The sequence below is a fragment of the Oncorhynchus nerka genome, linkage group LG2, assembly GCF_034236695.1.
Source record: "Oncorhynchus nerka isolate Pitt River linkage group LG2, Oner_Uvic_2.0, whole genome shotgun sequence".
NCBI lineage: Eukaryota > Metazoa > Chordata > Actinopteri > Salmoniformes > Salmonidae > Oncorhynchus > Oncorhynchus nerka.
This window is the reverse complement of record NC_088397.1, coordinates 55554466-55575505: the sequence shown is the minus strand read 5'-3', so window position 1 is coordinate 55575505 and position 21040 is coordinate 55554466. Positions and strand designations below refer to the sequence as shown.

The 21040-nt window shown below is 45.5% G+C and overlaps 1 protein-coding gene across 10 annotated transcripts in view; it reads right to left on the bottom strand.

Moving 5' to 3' along the window:
* Positions 1–2798: 2798 nt before the first annotated feature.
* magi1b (membrane associated guanylate kinase, WW and PDZ domain containing 1b) overlaps positions 2799–21040 on the bottom strand; it is a 211425-nt gene continuing 193183 nt past the window's right edge. For 7 of the 10 annotated variants that reach the window (XM_029674813.2, XM_029674829.2, XM_029674821.2 and 4 more), the window contains 9 exons: positions 19409–19500; positions 15726–15918; positions 14459–14764; positions 12507–12710; positions 9827–9920; positions 9629–9722; positions 8871–9014; positions 7408–7546; positions 2799–4598 (listed from right to left, as the gene is read on the bottom strand). In XM_029674813.2, coding sequence (XP_029530673.2) covers positions 3472–4598; positions 7408–7546; positions 8871–9014; positions 9629–9722; positions 9827–9920; positions 12507–12710; positions 14459–14764; positions 15726–15918; positions 19409–19500 — 2393 coding nt within the window. In that variant the 3' untranslated portion in view covers positions 2799–3471. Of the gene's footprint in view, positions 4599–5813; positions 5900–6021; positions 7547–8870; positions 9015–9628; positions 9723–9826; positions 9921–12506; positions 12711–14458; positions 14765–15725; positions 15919–19408; positions 19501–21040 lie in introns of those variants that run through there. The other 3 variants (XM_029674856.2, XM_029674845.2, XM_065000262.1) reach the window with 3 other exon arrangements.

The following is a 21040-nucleotide window of genomic DNA, read 5'->3' as shown; positions in this document are numbered from 1 at the left end:
AGAGCTGGTGTAACGGAGTCAGGTTTGTAGGCCTCCTTGCTCGCAACACGCCTTTTCAGTTCTGCCCACAAATTTTCTATATGATTGAGGTCAGGGCATTGTGATGGCCACTCCAATAACTTGACTTTGTTGTCCTTAAGCCATTTTGCCACAACTTTGGAAGCATGCTTGGGGTCATTGTCCATTTAGAAGACCCATTTGCAACCAAGATTTTCCTGGCTGATGTCTTGAAATGTTGCATCAATATATCCACCTAATTTTCCAGCCTCATGATGCCATCTATTTTGTGAAGTGCACCAGTCCGCCCTGCAACAAAGCACCCCCACAACATGATGCTGCCACCTCCATGCTTCACTGTTGGGATGGTGTTCTTCGGCTTGCAAGCATCCCCCTTTTTCCTCCAAACATAACAATGGTCATTATGGCCAAACAGTTCTATTTTTGTTTCATCAGACCAGAGGACATTTCTCCAAAAAGTATGATCTTTGTCCACATGTGCAGTTGCAAACCGGTCTGGCTTTTTTATGGCGGTTCGGGAGTAGTGGCTTCTTCCTTGCTGAGCAGCCTTTCAGGTTATGCCGATATAGAATTCGTTTTACTGTGGATATAGATACTTTTGTACCTGTTTCCTCCAGCATCTTCACAAGATCCTTTGCTGTTATTCTGGGATTGATTTGCACTTTTCACACCAAAGTACGTTCATCTCTAGGAGACTGAACGCGTCTCCTTCTTGAGCGGTATGACAGCTGCGTGGTCCCATGGTGTTTGTACTTGCGTACTATTGTTTGTACAGATGAACGTGGTACCTTCAGGCATTTGGAAATTGCTCCCATGAATGAACCAGACTTGTGGACGTCTACAATTTTTTTTCTGAGTTCTTGGCTGATTTCTTTTGATTTTCCCATGATGTCAAGCAAAGAGGCACTGAGTTTGAATGTAGGCCTTGAAATACATCCACAGGTACACCTCCAATTGACTCAAATTATGTCAATTAGCCTATCAGAAGCTTCTAAAGCCATGACATCATTTTCTGTTATTTTCCAAGCTGTTTAAAGGCACAGTCAACATAGTGTATGTAATCTTCTGACCCACTGGAATTGTAACAAAGTTAATAATAAGTGAAATAATCTGTCTGTAAACAATTGTTGGAAAAATTACTTGTGTCATGCACAAAGTAGATGTCCTAACCGACTTGCCAAAACAACAGTTTGTTAACAAGAAATTTGTCGAGTGGTTGAAAAACAAGTTTTAATGACTCCAACCTAAGTGTATGTAAACTTCCGACTTCAACTGTAGCCTCGTTCTTGTTAATGTATTGTGTTAATTTGTATCATTTTTTTCTTAACTCTTCTCGAACTACGCGGTTGGCTAAGGGCTTGTAAGTACGCATTTCACGGTAAGGTCTACACTTGTATTCGGCGCATGTGACAAATACAGTTTGATTTGCTAGGCCCCGTTTATCAAGATTTTATTTCCATTTTTGTATAAATGGGAAACAGTAAAGTACCATGTTTTGGTTGGTCGACTCATCATGTCACCATCAACCTAGACAGATCGTTGTATTTGACAAAAACATGAATTGAATCTTTAAACATTGATCAGGGGTGTTAACATGCAGTAAAGCCCTATTTACTAATGAGAGGAGACCTTCAGAAGCTGCAGGAACTTCACACACTGATGACATCATTCATATTAGAGAATACTGTTGTCCGCACAGAGACATTCCACAACTCAACTTCAACAGTTGGACATTCTATCTGGAGCCCACCGGTGTGAATGTGTGTCCCAATAAACAGGTTTACAGGACTAGCTGGAGGCCTCTGAAAAATGTGATCGTTTCATCACAAATTCACTACACACTCATTATAATATTTCCGTAACCAAATCTCTAAGTGCCTTCAGGCTAAGCAGGCAATTGAATATCCTTAAATTTAAACAATGTTGTGAATATTATATGAACTCTAAATATCCAAATATGCACAAATTGGCAAAAAAGATTGTATTAATAGTGATTAATGACAGAGACTGTGTGGGTGCAATTATCTGATTGAATACTGCCATGGTACATAGATATGCTTTTTAAACATCAAAGTGACAATATTTTTTACAGGTTATTAAAAATAAGGTTTCAAGAAATCTTATAAGAAACTGGCATGTTCCTTAAATGTATCTTGCCATGTAGTTAAACAGACACAGATTAAGCCTAGTTATTAAAAAGTAAAAGGATAATTGACTGAAATGATTTGCAATTCAGCCAATATTCTAAGGCTTATCTAAGCACATCTTCAAAATAGACGTTTTCATTATAAGATAACTTTATGCACCAGGCCATGAACACGTTTTCAATAAGTTCTATCTATCTAACATCATTCCATCGTCAACCTGCCCGCCCTGAAGCTGACAGCTGATGGGTTCATTAAAGGAAAACCTCAGAGTGGCCTCTGTCTGCATCACTTTCTGTCTGTGGTCTGGGAGTATGAGAACATGATCTTGGTGTCCCCATCCACTGGCTCCTGTCATCGTCTTGACATCTGAGGACACAGCTTTCTTCCTCTCTCATTTGAAGAACAGAGAGCAAAGAAGCACACTGGTTTATAAAACAGACAGATCCAAATAACCAACGCTTTACTTTGTTTTGAAGTATTATATTATTACTCTACCATTTTGTCATCTCTTGGGATATCGGCCACATTACATATTGGTAAAGTCTTGAAGTAGTAATAAGACGCAAGACTCACATCTAAATGTTCCACATTTCCACGGATTCATTCTAATACAATAATACCAAAAACAGAAGATATGTTTGATATATTATTTTAATTTTAACATCATCATCATCATCATAGTTCAACTTTATTCTCCCCTTCATTTGTTTAAGATGATCACCTCTGAATGTACACATACTGCACACTGTCCAAAAATATACAAACAAATGCAGGCTTGTGCTATAGTCTGGTCAAATGTCTAAAAACAGTGGCACTGGGGGAGAGAAAGAAAAGAGAAGACATTGAAACCGTAAAGACACGCACAGAATCTGTGTCAGTGGCACTAGTCACTGGGGCTGTGTAATGCCTACCTCCTTGGGCTCAGTGGAAAAGTACATACCACTTTCGGCTGAGAAAACACTCATCTCATATCAAACAAAGACAAAAGAAAAATACACTCATTAAAATAACTGTTAGGCACATCATTGTTTTTTTTCGGTTTTTACATTTTCTGCAAAATTCGGATAAATATACAATGCTTAACCAACTAACGACCCCCCAAAAAATCCAACAAACAGAAAAAGTTGATAGGTTTTGGAATCACTGTCTAGTAGGAAAGCAGGAATGTCATATAATCAATACATTTGGTTCATCCAAGGTCCAGGTGTGTTCTGCTGTGTGAAGAGTAGAGCTGAGTGGTGAGGGGGAACTGTGTTGCTGTGGGGAGGTTGGAGGGGAGGCTGGTTGTGTTACAGCAGATGACCCATCAGATGCTCAGGTCTTTGGTGCCATCTTTATGGGCCTTCCGCTTGGGCTCCGGGAGAGCTTTGGAAGCACGGTTGGCATTAGACTTAAGTGTGCTGTAATACTCCTTCAGTCTGGGTGCTGCCGCTTCCTCCTCCTCCGGTTCTCTGAAGCTTCTGACAGGTGAAATGTCTCGGCCCAGGCTACGGGCTCTATGGTGGGGGTCTGGGGACTCATGCCTGGGGGCGTAGCGCGGCTCTCTCTCCACCCTCTCAGGCGAGCGGCCCCTCAGCAGTGAGCTGTATCTCTTGTAGGCGCTGTCTGACTCAGGGGTGTGGACCCTGGGAAGGATCTCCCCTCTCTGGCCACGGGCAGCAGCAGATAACAGGCTGTCTTCTCTGTAGTCACGCTCCAGGTTGGAGGCCTTCAGCAGAAGGCTGTCCTCCCCAAACAGGTGCTCCTCTCTGGACTCCCTCAGTCGCGTGACCTCCCTGTTGAGCCGGTCCAGGGCTGGGGGCTCCTGTAGGAGGCTCTCATCCAGGAAGTGGCTGGGCACAGGGCCAGGAGGCTTCCTCAGCACTGGTGCCTTCTCCCCGTTGGGCCTTGCTGGCTCTCTGTTTCGCTGTCTGTCTAGGGAGGGCTGCCGGGAGGGGTCTGAGGATTGGGTACGGCGGTAGCGGGTGGGGGAGTGGTGGTGTGAGCGGTGAGGGGAGCGGTAGGGGGACCGGTGGCCATAGGGGGACCGATTGCGGTGAGTGGACCTGTAGGGAGAGCGGTGGGTGTTGTGGTGCCCTTGGCTGTGTCTACTGTCTAGGGTGTTCTCTGCGCTGCGGGCCCGGCTACGGCCCTTATTCGGGGAGTGGTGTCCTCGGTGGTGAGTGCCGTGGATATCCCCGCCAGACCTCTGGCTCTTGTCAACTTTTTTCTTGGACTGCTTGGAGGCCCTCGTCTCCCCAGACGCCCCTCCCTGGCTCTTCTTTTCCGGGGATCGGTGTTTGGAATGGTGGTGGCCCTTCTTGTTCTTGCTCCGTGATGGTTTGTGAGGGACTGGTGCGTTCGTGTCCGATGGTGCATTGTTGTAGGGCAGGGTGTTCACTTCCGAAGCGTTTTGTACCCCTGCGGCTGTGCCGGCACCGTCGATGCTGGGGTCTGGAATAGAACATGACATACAACACAGGTTGCTGGATGAAACACATTGCTCTCACAGACTCCCTGACTAGACTAGATCAACTATTGTGACCAATAACCAGGCTGCTAACATTATTTCTAACACTGCCAATTCTAATGTTAATGTCAGCAAACAAACACGGCTATATCAATTCTCCATTTGAATGCACAGCCACAGCTGATGGTGAGTTATTAGTATTGCTATGTATGAGCCAAAAGCAGCAACATACTATACGAGGACTGGTGGAACAGTCCGGCTTAAATGAGCTGAAGGGGACCAACGGTTGGTTAAAATGCTGCGTGCTGCATGGTGTTGATGCTGATTGAGATAGTTTGACATTACTCGTTCATGCTCAGGCGATGCCGACGATGTGAGATCAATATTTAATGCAGCTAACAAAACCAAGATGAGTTTTTGAATTGAGTAATGATGTAAATAATGTATGAGCGTGATTGGTTTCGGAAACAACATTGTGGTTGTAAATTAGTTTCACAGATTGGACTCCATAAAGAATGCAGGGAGTTGGCTCAGCACCCTGGATAAAGGAGGTGTACAGAATGGTTTTAGGGACTAATCAAGGAGATAAGAGACTATTGATCGTCATTACGTGACTTCAGTGCTATTGGTTCTTACCGGACTCTAACCACCTCAGCCGATCTTTGAATAAACCACATGGATGGGAATCAAAGTGTCACAAGACAGCTTCTAAAAGTCTTAGTAACTCTACTTGGATCTAGTTTTATCTCCAATGCTACGGTCATTAACGGACTAACCACAGATACTAACTAGACAACTAAATAGTAAATAGCTTGAAGAGAAGAGAGAAACAGCAGTAGAGGAGGGATTGATTGGTTTGAGTAAATGTCTAGAAAAGACAAAAACTTTACCAATATCCCACAACCACTATCACCAAACCAATGTGACATGAATCAAACGGATGCGTTGGAGAGCCACGTCAGCAGTGAACACGCCATGCCCAGAGGTTGAATGAGAAAGGTGGGATGTATGAATCCATTCCTACTGGTCAGCATGACAACAGCGGCGGCGGTATTGGCAATGCATTCTGGGTGAATGGATTCTTATGCATGGAGAGCAGAGGCACGGTACGGGTGAGTTGAGGCCACAGCACACAGCGAGAGAGAGAGAGAGAGAGAGAGCGAGACCGGAGGAGAGAGATGGAGAGGACAGCTACAAACCATGGTCTGATTTTGGTAGGAACTAGGATCTCCCAGCTTGTCATTAGAGGATCTCATACATGCGGTGAGATGGGGAGCAACCATCTCTGAAGGAAGGAAGAGCCCAGCGAAACAAAAGGAAAGGTAGAGAAAAAAAGAGAAAAAGAGAAAGAGGCAAAGGGTTTAGATTACTAAAACATTAGGCAGAAGAAATAATAATTATTGTCTGTTTATTTTTCAATGGAAAAGGTGTTTATTTGAACATTTAATCATTCAGAGAAAGAGACAGTCCAGGAAATAACCCCATCCTTGAGTGAAAAGTTCTGGAACCGAGCACACACACACACACCCACACGTGACACCAACCCCATAGTGACAGCGAGATGCACACACACGACACAGTATGAAGCCGTTTACATTGCCAACAGAAAATAAGTGACAAAGAGTGGAAACTAAAAGTACAAAAAAATAAGTATAATATACAACCTCACAGAGATGTCTTATTGGTGCAGGAAAGACAGCATATTCTCAGAGCAACAAAATACATGAATAAAAGGACAACATTTTCCAAAATCAAAAATGCTATAAGATCAATTGTGACTATCAATTAACAGATCAATACAATTAAAATGAAATATACCATAAATATTATGGAAAATTGACAAAAATAAAATAAACATTTGGATTTAAACTTCGACAACTTCATGCAGCAATATACTTTCGAGATGAATATGTGGGTTGATTCATGGCTCTGTACATGAACAAAAATACTTGTCAAAATGTTTCTTTTTTTAGTTACAAAAATGTCTGTAGAGGTGGAGCTGAATTGAGTTGAATTGTCAGGAATGAGCGGAGTCTCCAGAATCACAGTTTTCCAATGACAGTTACACAGTAGGTGAGAACAAATCCATGGATTTGTGAATATGTCAAACAAAGTAATGTGAATTTCCCGATGAAATGGTAGAAAGTATTAGAATGCTCTCATTTCAAGACAGTCTCGACTGAAGTCCTAAACTCAGTAGCTTACATTCACCTTCAATAAATACCATAAATATGTTCATTACGCCATATTAAAGCGTGGAGATGCAATCCAACCAGAGAGCATTTCCCAGTTTAACACGGGATGCAATAGATCAAGTTCTTTTTCTTTTTTACACAAAAAATATACTTAATCAAGGACTCAATAAACATACTGTATATCCACATTTAGAAACACTCATCTTTTTAGATTTTTTTTCTCTCCTCAAAGTTCTTTCATTGTTTTTCTTTCTTTCCATGTGACCCTCTTTTCCCCAAGGGGTTACATATACCACTATCATCCTTGGGGCGTCCCAGAAAGCCCTGCTCCCCAAGCCGAGCCCCGCTCAGTGACACACAGCAGAAGGTTAAAAGGTGACAGCGGTTGACCCAGACCCGAAGGGAGCAAAACCAGACACACCCAGTGGACAGTAGAAGTCAGTGGAAGGCCCAGAGCACAGCACAGGACATAGCAGGACAGGAGAGGAGACAGGCGTCCTCTCGTATACCTAACCCGCCCCTCCCCCACGGGGAGTGTGTGTGTGCGCTCAGGGGGTGAAGACGGGGGAAAAGGGAATGTTTTCGTAGATTGACCCACCATATTCAGGCACCGAGCCGTCGCCCCGTTTGAGGACTAGGCGGGCGCGGCGACCGCCGTTTTTAATCAGTTCGATGGCGCGGGCGTGCTTCATGCCCTTGGTGCTCTCACCGTTTATCTCCAAGATCTCATCTCCCACCTGAAGGAGAGAGGGAGACGTTGGAGGAGGGAGAGGAGAAGAGTGGAAGGTAGTGGGGTGAGACAAAGATGGGGACAGAGTGTTAAGGGCAGAGGGGGTTAACAGGGGAGGAAAGGGACAAGGGGAGGAGGAGAGAAGGGCAGAGGGGGTGAACAGGGGAGGAAAGGGACAAGGGGAGGAGGAGAGAAGGGCAGAGGGGGTGAACAGGGGAGGAAAGGGACAAGGGGAGGAGGAGAGAAGGGCAGAGGGGGTGAACAGGGAGGAAAGGGACAAGGGGAGGAGGAGAGAAGGGCAGAGGGGTGAACAGGGGAGGAAAGGGACAAGGGAGGAGGAGAGAAGGGCAGAGGGGTGAACAGGGAGGAAAGGGACAAGGGGAGGAGGAGAGAAGGGTAGAGGGGGTGAACAGGGGAGGAAAGGGACAAGGGGAGGAGGAGAGAAGGGCAGAGGGGTTGAACAGGGGAGGAAAGGGGCAAGGGGAGGAGGAGAGAAGGGTAGAGGGGGTGAACAGGGGAGGAAAGGGACAAGGGGAGGAGGAGAGAAGGGCAGAGGGGGTGAACAGGGGAGGAAAGGGACAAGGGGAGGAGGAGAGAAGGGCAGAGGGGGTGAACAGGGGAGGAAAGGGACAAGGGGAGGAGGAGAGAAGGGCAGAGGGGGTGAACAGGGGAGGATAAAAGGCAGGAGGGAACAAAACGTAGGAAAAAAGGCAGGAGGGAACAAAACGTAGGAAAAAGGCAGGAGGGAACAAAACGTAGGAAAAAGGCAGGAGGGAACAAAACGTAGGAAAAAGGCGACAGTGGGGAACATAAGAAGTGCCAGAGGGAGAAAGGTTAGAGTATAGTTAAAACGTAAAGAACAACTACTCTGACTGCTGTGAAGGCATACTTTCTATAAATCCACAATGGTACAAAAGGAAAATAAATTGTGTCAAAGAACTGTAGGTTTGCCTCATGCAGGCAGAGACAGAAAGAGGGAGAATGCTGTTCTAATTCTCTTTTCTTCCCTCTGCGCCTCAAGTTATCTGTCAGTGTTCTCTCCGTCGGGGGAATTCCACTTGTACAGAAATGGGTCTCCTACTGACACCTCTCTCCGCCTCACAGAACCTGGGCCTATTCATACCTCATCTAACAAGCCCTGCTCAGAACAGTGACACACACACCTCCCTGACAGATGCCCTTGCTAACATTCAATGTTATTTACATACATCACATACTCACAAATAATAAAGGAAATCAATTAATCATGTAGGACTCAGGGGAATGGTAAACTATATGAGTGGAATAAATATGATGCATCAACTTTAGAGTTCTATGGGGGTCATACATACCTTCATCTTGCCATTGCGTACAGCTGCTCCATCCTCGGCTAATCTCAGCACATACAGGTCCATGTTGTACTCATGACCTCCTCTCAGGCTGAACCCAAAACCTTTGTTCTCTCTCTCCAGGTCCACCGAGTAGAAGCCAGCATCCTGAGGAAAAAACACACACGGCAATGTCAGACTGGTGATTCAGCGGTGGCTAGACTTGCCAGTGTGCGTCTGTCTTGCGGATGGCTCGTATTTCAGTGTGGGGACGAATGCCACCTTAAGGAAAGTCACACCTATTTGATCGGAGTTCGAGAGTGGTGGTGGGTGAAATGAATAATAGATGGATTAGACTATGGGGTGGTTTGAGGCAGGCAGAGAGGGCACACAGAGCCACAGACACTACAAGGGCACTGCCAAGGACACAGACTCAACACCCTGCCTCCCTGCTCTGTTCAGGAACTAATCAATATGATATCAGAATAAAGCATCTCCCTAGTGTGACAAACACTTAAGAGGGAACACATTGCTGTAGGGCAGGGATCGTCAACTAGATTCAGCCACAGGCTGATTTTGTACTTGAGGGGATGGTCGGGGCTGGAACATAACTACGAATAATTTGTAGACTGCAAATTGACCGCAAGAAGGTTAAAATCATGATTTCCTGGTGTTTTTACAGTCGCATGTCGAATTAAAAATAATAATAATAATACTAATTCGGCCTGCAGGCTTGCCAGTTGGAGACAGGTGGGCCTTGGCAACGCTGGACAGATCCTTACCTGGGCTGGAGGTTGTGTTGTTGGGGCAGGGGGAGGAGGGGCCTGGGGGGATTTGAACTCAAAAGAGGACTCCTGTTTTGGTTTGGTGTTGTTTCTGGAATGAGAAAGATGACAAATAATTGGTTAAAAATCTTTGCTAATAGACATACATTTATGTAGGACCTAATTGCTTAACATGTATCACAGAATCCCTCTCACCTGGGCTCAGGTGTAGCCTGTTGTTGGGCTGTGTGAGTAGTTGTTATAGTGGCGATCTTCTCAGCGTTGGTCAGCAGTGATGCATTAGAGGACTCTGATGAGAGAGAGAGGGAGCGAGAGAAGGAGAGAGAAAGAGAGCAGGAGAGTCAGGGGCCCGAAGACTGAACCATGCAAAATACAAAGGGAGAAAAATTGACCAAGAGCATCTGCACTACCCTTCATAAGCCATTCTAACACTTCAGCTCCACAATAAGCATTGCGTTGCTTTGCCATCAGCGTTGTGTAAATGTGACGTTCTACCTGCTACACAGGGCGTGTAGTTTTGAGTACGACTTCATTCTATTTTCCCTTACTGTACAGTACCATATTCATTCATTATGCGTAAGTCCGATAGCTTTGGTCCAGTTTTTCACAAGTACTCATTAAATTGCTGCTAGTCGTTTTACTTAATGATCCTCTAATTACACAAGTTGCTTTTGTTAACATTGTGAACCTAGCTATTTAATGTAGCTAGCTAGCAGTAGTAGCTTCTTGACTTCACAAATCTTAGTGAAATAACCAGTTGTGTATAGTCGAGGCCATATGCAACCAAAATTAACTTTATTTCTCATTATTTCTATTCACAAGATAGAGCGAACGACCGCGACAGCCATCAAGAATTGAATCTGGCCGATTCATAAGCATGGACGCTGCCATTGGAAGTGACGCAACCCGAGCGCAACACGGGCAGTGAAACAGCTTTCATTAATTTCAAAGGAAGCATTTCCTCAACGGCTGACGGTTGGCTGATGCCGGAACACCGATAGCTATAGAGTAGCAGGGCCATTACATTTTCTATCTAGAATTGATTCAAACAGGGATATACGGAAGCCTGGACCGGAGGAAGTGCTATACTCATAGCTTTCATCTAATCACATCATATGGCATCATTTGTGTAATCAATGACCCATGCTTGACCGTAACCCTTAAATAAACACATAATAACCGCACCACCTTCTCCTCATTCCAAACACCCCCACTCATTTGTTTCTAATAACTACCCCTAGACTAATCCCAGCCTCACCGGCTGTGCTCAACTCCAGTTTCATATATCCATCACTCCCACACTAGTCCTCTTGGATCCCATTGGCTTAACTCTCCATTCTGCCCACGACCCAGGAGACATTGGGCCGACCAGCCAATCAAGGTGGAGGCCGAGCTGAGTTCGGGCCAAGTGGGTTTAATTCCAGCCAGCTGGGTAGTCACATTGCTGGGGAGACCTAGTTATCAAGTTTAACATTGGATTTATTAACTACAAAAAAGATAAAACGTGTTTTTAATTCTGATGCTGCTCTGCACACACAAGCGTGTTCACTTACTAGCTCAAGCTTGTTAGTTAGCTAGCTCAAAGGATTCTCAAAGTTCCTTCATGGAAGCCGCTCCTAGGTATAATTCTGTGGATCTAATTCAGATAATGCATGTCATAACAAGATGCCCAGTGATTGATTCCTGCTCCTCAACCCTCTCTCGCTCTCTCCCCGCCCGTACAAGTCACATCTTGTGCCATAGGCTACACTTGTCTGTCCATGACTCAAGTAAACAACTAGCTTACCTGATCTATCCACACTGATTGGTAAAGTCATTTAATGAACTCAGTGTAAACTGTTGATATCACAGGATAAAAAAGGAACGATGTAAACCAGTACTCTTTTGGGGTTGAACTGGTTCAGAACTGTATTTTTCTGGTCAGAACAGTGGAACAGAACAACAAAATATGTGGTTCGGTTCAGAACGAAACGATTGATAAATAATTTTGGTTCCAACCCCTGGTGTCAACTGCCTGCAGCTGAGGTTCCATCCTCACACACGCCCTCCCTCTCTTTTCCTCCCTCAATCTCTGCATCTCTCATCCCGTACTCCTTCTCTCCCACTTTCCTCTCTCCATTGCGCTGTCCCTGCCTCCCTCCCCACCCCCTTCCCAGCCTTTCTCACTTTCTCAAAACAATTGTGGCTCAGTATAATCATGTCTCTTCAGAAAAAGGCTTTCAACCGTAAAAACAGTCCAAACAGCAGCAACATGGACAATTTCGCCAACATGCAGGTTGACAAAGACTAGTGTTTACACTGGCGTTCTCGCTGCATCTCTCACTTAATCGAACAGCATGCCAGGGTGATCTGTCAGTGCAGTGTAACAAGAGCTCTTTGCCCCAAGAAAGACGCAAACGCACACACTGTTACAGCCTCTGACAGCTGAATTACTCTAGAATGTTCCAGGAGAATGTGAAATGCACGACTGCACTAGAAAGTTCCCTCCCATCCAAGAGAAGCAGCTCTGTCAACATCGCGGGGTTGATCAGACTAACTAGAACACTGGAAATGTAAAAACGCTGTGACGGTGATGTACTGAGATAGGCTTTCTTCTAGCAAAAGGTGTATACTGTACATTCCAATACAATAAAAGTTGACATAACTGATGCAATGCACAAACATTCCTATAACGCAGGTTGATCCCAGCTGCTGAAATCTACAGTCTTAGGTCTAGATCTGCCCAACCCTGTTCCTGGAGAGCTACTGTAACCCTCCTGTAGATTGTCACCCCAACCCCAATTATAACCAACCAGCTAATTAGTACAACTAGTTGTTCTAGATTAGGGTTGAAAAGAAAACATACAGGCTCTCCAGAAACAGGGTTCTGTCTTACCGTCTCCGGGAATGATCCTTAGCGTGACCGTGTTCCCGGCCTCCTTGATCAGGTTGACGATGTCCGAGTGGGACTTGTTGGTGATGGAGCAGCCGTTGACGGCCAGGATACGGTCTCCCACCTTCAGCTTCCCACAGCGGTCCGCAGGGCTCCCCTCAATAATACGACCTATTTTGTGGGGCATGGCCACACATGCATTTCCAGCTTTTTGCGTTTGTGTGATTCATAGTGTGTGTGATGTGACATTGTTGGTGGTGGGGGTATTGTTTGAAAAGAGAGAGAGAGAGAGAGAGAGAGAGAATAAGAAGAAATAGGGACAGAGGAAGAAGAGGAGAAGAGAGAGAAAGGAAGACAGAAGGTTAAGGGTTAATTCACCAAGGCCACGAGGCCAAGTGCCAACAGACTGTGCCTGAATCTGCCCGTGAGAAGTGGAAAGCATTGGTCAAGTGAGAAGGAATGTTGAATGAAAAATGCCTTTACATATTCTATATGTACTGCATTCAAATGAATTAGGACTCCATACTAAATACTCAAGTTGTCACTGACCATCTCTCTCTGTCAACAGTATGTACTCGTGCTGCTCCAAAGGACACGGTCTTCTATTTGCATTAGTGAATCTCTCCTGACATCCCTTGTACAGCTGAAACCTAATAATGAAGAAACTATGTCAACCTTCAGCTCTGATGAGACAGACACCTGCCGTTGCAGCCTAGATTACAAACGTACAGACAACACAGACAACTTCTCTGCCAAGGGCCCTCGGGTCTTCTCCTACCCACAATCCTCAGCGGCACAAAGGCTTCTACCCTACTAGAGAATGCCTCTCAATCATTACAGAGAAATATAACACATATCTCCATCTCCATCCCTCTCCATCTCTCTTCCTCTTCTTCATTCATGGAACTACAAAGACTAAATCAAGTCTGTTTCCTCCCTCTGCTGTCAGTAACTCCAGTCAAGAACAAATCTGTGGAGCTCAACTCATTGAGTTCTGAACAAACTAGAAGCTTTGTTGGTTTCACCGCAGAAGGATCTGTTGGTTTAACGAGCTAAGAGAGGATGGATAGATATATCGGTGTCAGAGTAATTGGGATCCATACAGATCAAATGTAATGTCTCTACACTATTGATCAATAACCAATGTGCTCCTCTTTGATATGAAGCCTGGAAGATAAACAAAATGGAACAAACTTGCCAACGCCTTCCACTTCAGTACATGAAGATGTGCTTTGCCTGATCGTTTGACGCCCAGCGAGAGTTACGTTATGCAGTGTTCCAGCACACCCAACCCAGAGAGACACCCTGAGGACTGGTCAGGTAGGTACGGAGCGTGGCAGCGAGATCTCTCTGTTGCAGTTACAGGCAGAATACACACCACAGCGAAAGACACCAGAGCAGACAACGGGGCATGCTGAGGGACAAGTAGAGCGGGAGGACAGTGGGAGAGGGTCTATCCATCTACAAATGATCCCACTTACAATATCACAACACTCTTCCCCTTATTAACTAATCATTCGAACTGCTGCAATCAGCTCATCGGAGCCATTTAAGTAAGAGCATCTGAATTATACAAGATATTATGCAACATGCTCTTACTTGTGATCAATTATGAAAGATAGTATAAATATTACAGTTCTTTGGGTTTCAGTGTCTCTGCTTGACAAAATGAAAGAAAATAGAAGAGGAACACCACTCGCTAGAAGATGGAAGAATGAGGATGAAAGCTATTCACCAGAAATATGGGCTATTAACAAACTCATTTGCATAGAAGTAGAGGGACAGTACCCAGTAGTCAAAGAGTGATTAGTTACAAAAATATATGTTCTACTGTATATTGAGAGGAACCTTTGTGTGTGTGTGTGTGTGTCTGTGTGTGTGTGTGTATACAGTACATGCATATGTGCTACTGTACCTATATTTAAGTACAGAAAGTTAGAGAAGACGGGTGTTACCGAAGGTGGTGCCAGACTCGGGTCGGGACACAGAAGAGACAATCACAAATCCGAAGCCCTCGTTCTCCCCGCGATGGATCTCCACATCGTAGGGCTGCAGGGCAGTGTTGACCACGGTGCTACCCGAGCCCCCACCGCCCCCCCCGCTGCCGATGCCACTGGTGGAGCCACTGCCGGAGCTGACCGTGTTGAGGGAGTTCTGGCTGCCCTGGGGGGTCCGCTTCTCCTCTGTCAGGGAGGGGGCCTGTGTGCTGCTGTGGTGAGACGAGGCTGGGGACGGGGGCACCTCGCCCTCCCCTTTAGACCCTGAGGAGGAATTGACACAGGTACTTTACAGCAATAGCACACAGCTCATAACACTAAAAGAAACACAAAATAAACTATTTTGCTAATCAACATTGACACCGGTGCTCCTCTCTACCCACTCAGCCTGGCGTAATGATCACACTGGTAGCAGGAAGCAGGTCTACAGGGAGCATGCTGCTCTAACAGCCACACTTTCATCTATTCCTCCCAAAAACATCTAAAGATATGGATTGCATCACAACGGAAGGTTTCCTGGCATTGAGGCAGTGCTTCATCCCTCTGACAACCATCATGCCCTCGGTCTGGACGCTCTCATCAGTGGCTGACAGGCAGGCTGGCGCGTGGCGGGAGCGGGGGAAGGGACCCTCTTCATCACGTTTAAGGAACTTTATTTATCCTGCTGAAGGGCAGAGCCAGGCTGGGCGCGTTGAGGGCCTCTGATAAATGTTTCCCCACACACCCATGGACTTTTGAAGAGCAGCGGGGCGACCCTTCAAATAGCAGCCCTGTCCTCGGGCCCTTCACTGCTCTGATGGAAGAAAAACATGGAGCCTGGAGCAGTGGATTGCTCTGATGTTTCTGCATAGACTGCTGTTGATTGTACTACTGCACAGACTGCTGCTCATCTGCTGTTTGTGCTATATTTGAAATAGGAACATTCTGAGACAGATTATCGAATTCTGTTCTACATAAGATTCTACCGTGATCATTAAGCAATGTGCAGAGAAGACAGAATTACCGGTAAAATGACTGGCAGACAACCTATCAAATTACAGTGTCTGATTAAAGACAACACTGCTACCACAGATTTCTCTCCATCTCTTGCTGTTGAAAGACAAGGTCACACAAATCACTTCTGATGCTCATATCATGTAGCTGTTATTTGAATGCGTTCACTCTGGATAAGAGTATCTAAGTGAAATTTAGTGTCCATGTTTAACTAGCTGCTGTGTTCCCTTACCGCCGTAGCCAGTCTTCCGTCGCACGGTGAGGTTGACGTGGCCCTGCTTGGCGGCCTGCTGCATCAGCTGTACCACCAGCTGGTGAGACTTCCCCACCACCGCCGTGCCGTCCACACAGATGAGCTCATCCCCCGAACGCAGGCGCCCGTCCTCATCCGCTGCCCCGTACTTCACTATGTGCCCTATGTAGATCTGGGGAGAGGGGGAGGAGAGGAGAGGGGATGGTAGGAGAGGGGAGGGTAGGAGAGGGGAGGGTAGGAGAGGGAGGGGGGAGGGTAGGAGGGGAGGGAGGGAGGGGAGGGGGAGGTGGGGGTGTGGGAGAGGGGGATGAGAGGGGGAGGAGAGGGGAGGGAGGAGAGGGTAGGAGAGGGGGAGGAAAAGAGGCGGTGGGAGGAGGGGAGAAAATGAAAGAACATAAAGAGGTTGTTGATCAATCAACAGCACGCCGTGACAGAACATCAGCATGAGATATGAAAGTTTGTTGAAGAATGTTCTACCTCTTAGGTAAGATCATTTTAGTACAACACTTTCTGGCAGCACTAACACCTGGGTCCAGCTAGAAAGCTGGCTAGTACGTCTCCTCTCCTCTTTCGCCGCTTGGCTGCACAGCCTGGTCTAAATCTCTTGTGTGTCATTATTTTCCTTCTTCAAAAGCTGTACAGACCAGCTCACAAGAACAAACAACTTGGCCTCTTTAAAAGGGGAATAAAGTGTCGGGGATAGATATTCTTCTCTCTGATTGAGGCTGCAGCAAGGAGATGAAAGAGCAAGTGAAGCAACAGAACCGAGCTGAGACCTCAACCATCACCACACGCAGACCGACACTGCTGCTGTAGTTGATTCATCTGGCTCCAACAGAGGAGTTTACAACCATCAATTAAACAGGAAAATATGGCACACAAAGGCGCTAAAAATATATAAAACTCTATCCTAAATATTTGTAATAATAAACTGAGAAGTCTCATAATAAATGTCCAAGACCAATAACTAGGTACTTAGAATCTGTTGAAAGGTGTATTATTTTTCAACTGAATTTAAAATACCTATTGAGAGAGTATAGATATACAGTACATTGGGAAAGTGTTCAGAGCACTTCCCTTTTCCACATTTTGTTACGTTACAGCCTTATTCTGAAATGGATTCAATTATTTCCCCCCCTCATCAATCTACTCACAATACTCCATGATGAAAAAGCAAAAACAGGTTTTTAGAAATATTTGCAAAATTATATGTATATTAAAGAAAATAAACTTTACATAATTATTCAGACCCTTTGTTATGAGACTCAAAATTGAGCTCAAGTGCCTCCTGTTTCTATTGATCATCCTTGAGATGTTTCTACAACTTGATTGGAGTCCACCTGTGTTAAATTCAATTGATTGGACATGATTTGGAAAGGCACAGACCTGTCTATATAAGGTCCCACAGCTGACAGTGCATGTCAGAACAAAAGCCAAGCCATGAGGTCGAAGGAATTGTCTGTAGAGCTTCGAGGCACATATCTCGGGAAGTGTACTAAAAATGTTATTCAGCATTGAAAGTCCCCAAGAACACAGTGGCCTTCCTCCTCCTTAACTTATTGGATATAGGGGGCACTCTTTTAATTTATGGATAAAAAAACGTTCCCGTTTTAAACTAGATATTTTGTCACGAAAAGATACTCGACTATGCATATAATTGACAGCTTTGGAAAGAAAACACTCTGACGTTTCCAAAACTGCAAAGATATTGTCTGTGAGTGCCACAGAACTAATGCTACAGGCGAAACCAAGATGAAATTTCATACAGGAAGTGCCCCAGATTTTGAATGCGCTGTGTTCCAATGTCTCCTTATATGGCTGTGTATGGGTCACGAATGAGCTTAGACTTTCTGTCGTTTCCCCAAGGTGTCGACAGCATTGTGACATATTTGTAGGCAAATCATTGGAAGATTGACCTTAAGAGACTACATCTACCAGGTGGCCGCTTGGTGTCCTCCGTTGCAATTATTGCGTAATCTCCAGCTGCGTGTTTTTTTCCGTTTGCTTCGAGGAGAAACACAGCTGCCACGAAATTTATCATCGAATAGATGTGAAAAACACCTTGAGGATTGATTCTAAACAACATTTGCCATGTTTCTGTCGATATTATGGAGTTAATTTGGTAAAAAGTTTGGCGTTGTAGAGACTGCATTTTCAGATTTTTTTCTTAGCCAAACGTGATGAACAAAACGGAGCGATTTCTCCTACACAAATAATATTTTGGGAAAATGAACATTTGCTATCTAACTGAGAGTCTCCTCATTGAAAACATCCGAAGTTCTTCAAAGGTAAATTATTTTATTTGAATGCTTTTCTTGTTTTTGTGAAAATGTTGCCTGCTGAATGCTAGGCTTAATGCTATGCTAGCTATCAATACTCTTACACAAATGCTTGTGTAGCTATGGTTGAAAAGCATATTTTGAAAATCTGAGATGACAGTGTTGTTAACAAAAGGCTAAGCTTGTGAGTGAATATATTTATTTCATTTCATTTGCGATTTTCATGAATAGTTAACGTTGCGTTATGGTAATGAACTTGAGGCTATAATTACGCTCCCGGATACGGGATTGCTCGACGCTAGAGGTTAAACGGAAAACAATTGGAACCACCAAGACTCTTCCTAGAGCTGTCCGTCCAGCCAAACTGAGCAATCGGGGGAGAAGGGTCTTGGTCAGGGAGGTGACCGATGGTCACTCTGAAAGAACTTCAGAGTTCCTCTGTGGAGATAGTAGAACCTTCCAGAATGACAACCATCTCTGCAGCACTCCACCAATCAGGCCTTTATGGTAGAGTGGCCAGACGGAAGCCACTTCTCAGTAAAAGGCACATGACAGCCCGCTTGGAGTTTGCCAAAGGGCACTTAAAGACTCTCAGACCATGAAAAACAAGATTCTCTGGTCTGATGAAACCAAGGTTGCTCTTTGGCCTGAATGTCAAGCGTCACGTCTGGAGGAAACCAGACATCATCCCTATGGTGAAGCATGGTGGTGGCAGCATTATGTTTTTCAGCGTCATGGACTGGGAGTCTAGTTAGGATCAAGGGAAAGATGAACGGAGCAAAGTACAGAGAGATCCTTGATGAAATCCTGCTCCAGAGCGCTCAGAACCTCAGACTGGGGTGAAGGTTCCCCTTCCAACAGGACAACGACCCTAAGCACACAGCCAAGACAATGCAGGAGTGGCTTCGGTACAAGTCTCTGAATGTCCTTGAGTGGCCCATCCAGAGTCCAGACTTGAACCCGATCGAACATCTCTGGAGACCTGAAAATAGCTGTGCAGCGAAGCTCCCCATCCAACCTGACAGAGCTTGAGAGGATCTGCAGAGAAGAATGGGAGAAGCTCCCCAAATATAGATGAGTCCAAACTTGTAGCGTCATACCTAAGAACTGAGTAAAGGGTCTGAATACTCATGTAAATGTGATATTCCGTTTTTTTATATTTTTTTTATACATAATTTGCAAAAATGTATGAAAACCTGTTTTTGCTTTGTCATTATGGGGTATTGTATGGAGACTGATGAGGGGGAAAAAACAATTGAATCAATTTTAGAATAAGGCTGTAACGTAACAACATGTGAAAAAAGTAAAGGAGTCTTGAATACTTTCAGAATGCACTGTATGCAGAGCAGTGATGTTAGTGTGTGGTTGAATCCTCCAACTCACCGGCTCTCCTGGCTCGTTCCCTCCCAGGATCCGGAACCCGTAGCCCGTGTCTTTTCTCCACAGGAAGATGTCCTGCTCCTGGAAGTCAGGCACTGCAAGCAGAGAACCATCCATCAGCATCGATCACTACATCCTGGATCATTACATCACAACCCACACTTTGTAACCCCTCCTCCCCCTTTTCCTTTCAGAGGAGAACAGAGGCAGAGGACTGGAGGAGATGGAGGGAGGGAGCTGATGATGTCATTCATGGCTTTAATGAGCACATAGCACACCTGCAGTTCCTTCTGAATCAGGCCAGTGGTCCATGCCTCACTCAGCCTCTCTACTCTACTGCACTGTTACGGTAGCCTCTACACCACACCACTGCCTCACTCAGCCTCTCTACTCTACTGCACTGTTACGGTAGCCTCTACACCACACCACTGTCTCACTCAGCCTCTCTACTCTACTGCACTGTTACGGTAGCCTCTACACCACACCACTGCCTCACTCAGCCTCTCTACTCTACTGCACTGTTACGGTAGCCTCTACACCACACCACTGTCTCACTCAGCCTCTCTACTCTACTGCACTGTTACGGTAGCCTCTACACCACACCACTGTCTCACTCAGCCTCTCTACTCTACTGTTACGGTAGCCTCTACACCACACCACTGCCTCACTCAGCCTCTCTACTCTACTGCACTGTTACGGTAGCCTCTACACCACACCACTGTCTCACTCAGCTTCTCTACTCTACTGCACTGTTACGGTAGCCTCTACACCACACCACTGCCTCACTCAGCCTCTACTCTACTGTTACGGTAGCCTCTACACCACACCACTGCCTAACTCAGCCTCTCTACTCTACTGCACTGTTACGGTATCCTCTACACCACTGCCTCACTCAGCCACTCTACTGCACTGTTACGGTAGCCTCTACACCACTGTCTCACTCAGCCTCTCTACTTTACTGTTACGGTAGCCTCTACACCACACCACTGCCTCACTCAGCCTCTCTACTCTACTGTTACGGTAGCCTCTACACCACACCACTGCCTCATTCGGCCTTTTCCTCTGTAGCCTGAGGAATGTGTAAATATCTAATAACTTCCCATCAAAAGAAAATGATCTATTCCCAAAATACCTTCAAATCACCATTCAAAGCAAGAGAGGAGAGGGCTGTGAAATTCCCCTAAGTACCTAACTTTATCAAACTTCCATATTTAGGATCTCTTTGAATACTATCCTTGCGGATGTCTTTCAAGACAAAATCCTTCTTCACTTTGTAGGTAGGTGACAGGAAGTCTCTCCCTAGCACTCAGCCAGCTCACCAGTATGCCAGTATGGTGCTGTATTACTGAGAAGGGCCTCAGCAGTGCTGCTCCTCAGGCTCAGTCAGGAAGCCCCCTAGCCGAGGAGATCTGAGCAGGAGGGAAGAGGAATAGGGTGGCAGTACTGGAGCTAGCTGTCAGGGAGGCACCAAGCTGCTACATAGCGGTGCACTGCAGCGACTGACAGCTCATGGGTCACGTAGCACTGGAGGTGGGCAGACCACCGAAAAACACGGTTCCAAGCAACAGCCTGAAGCTGTCTCTGTGTGTGTCCATGCGTTCAGCCCCCCCATGGGATACAACATGTAACTATACA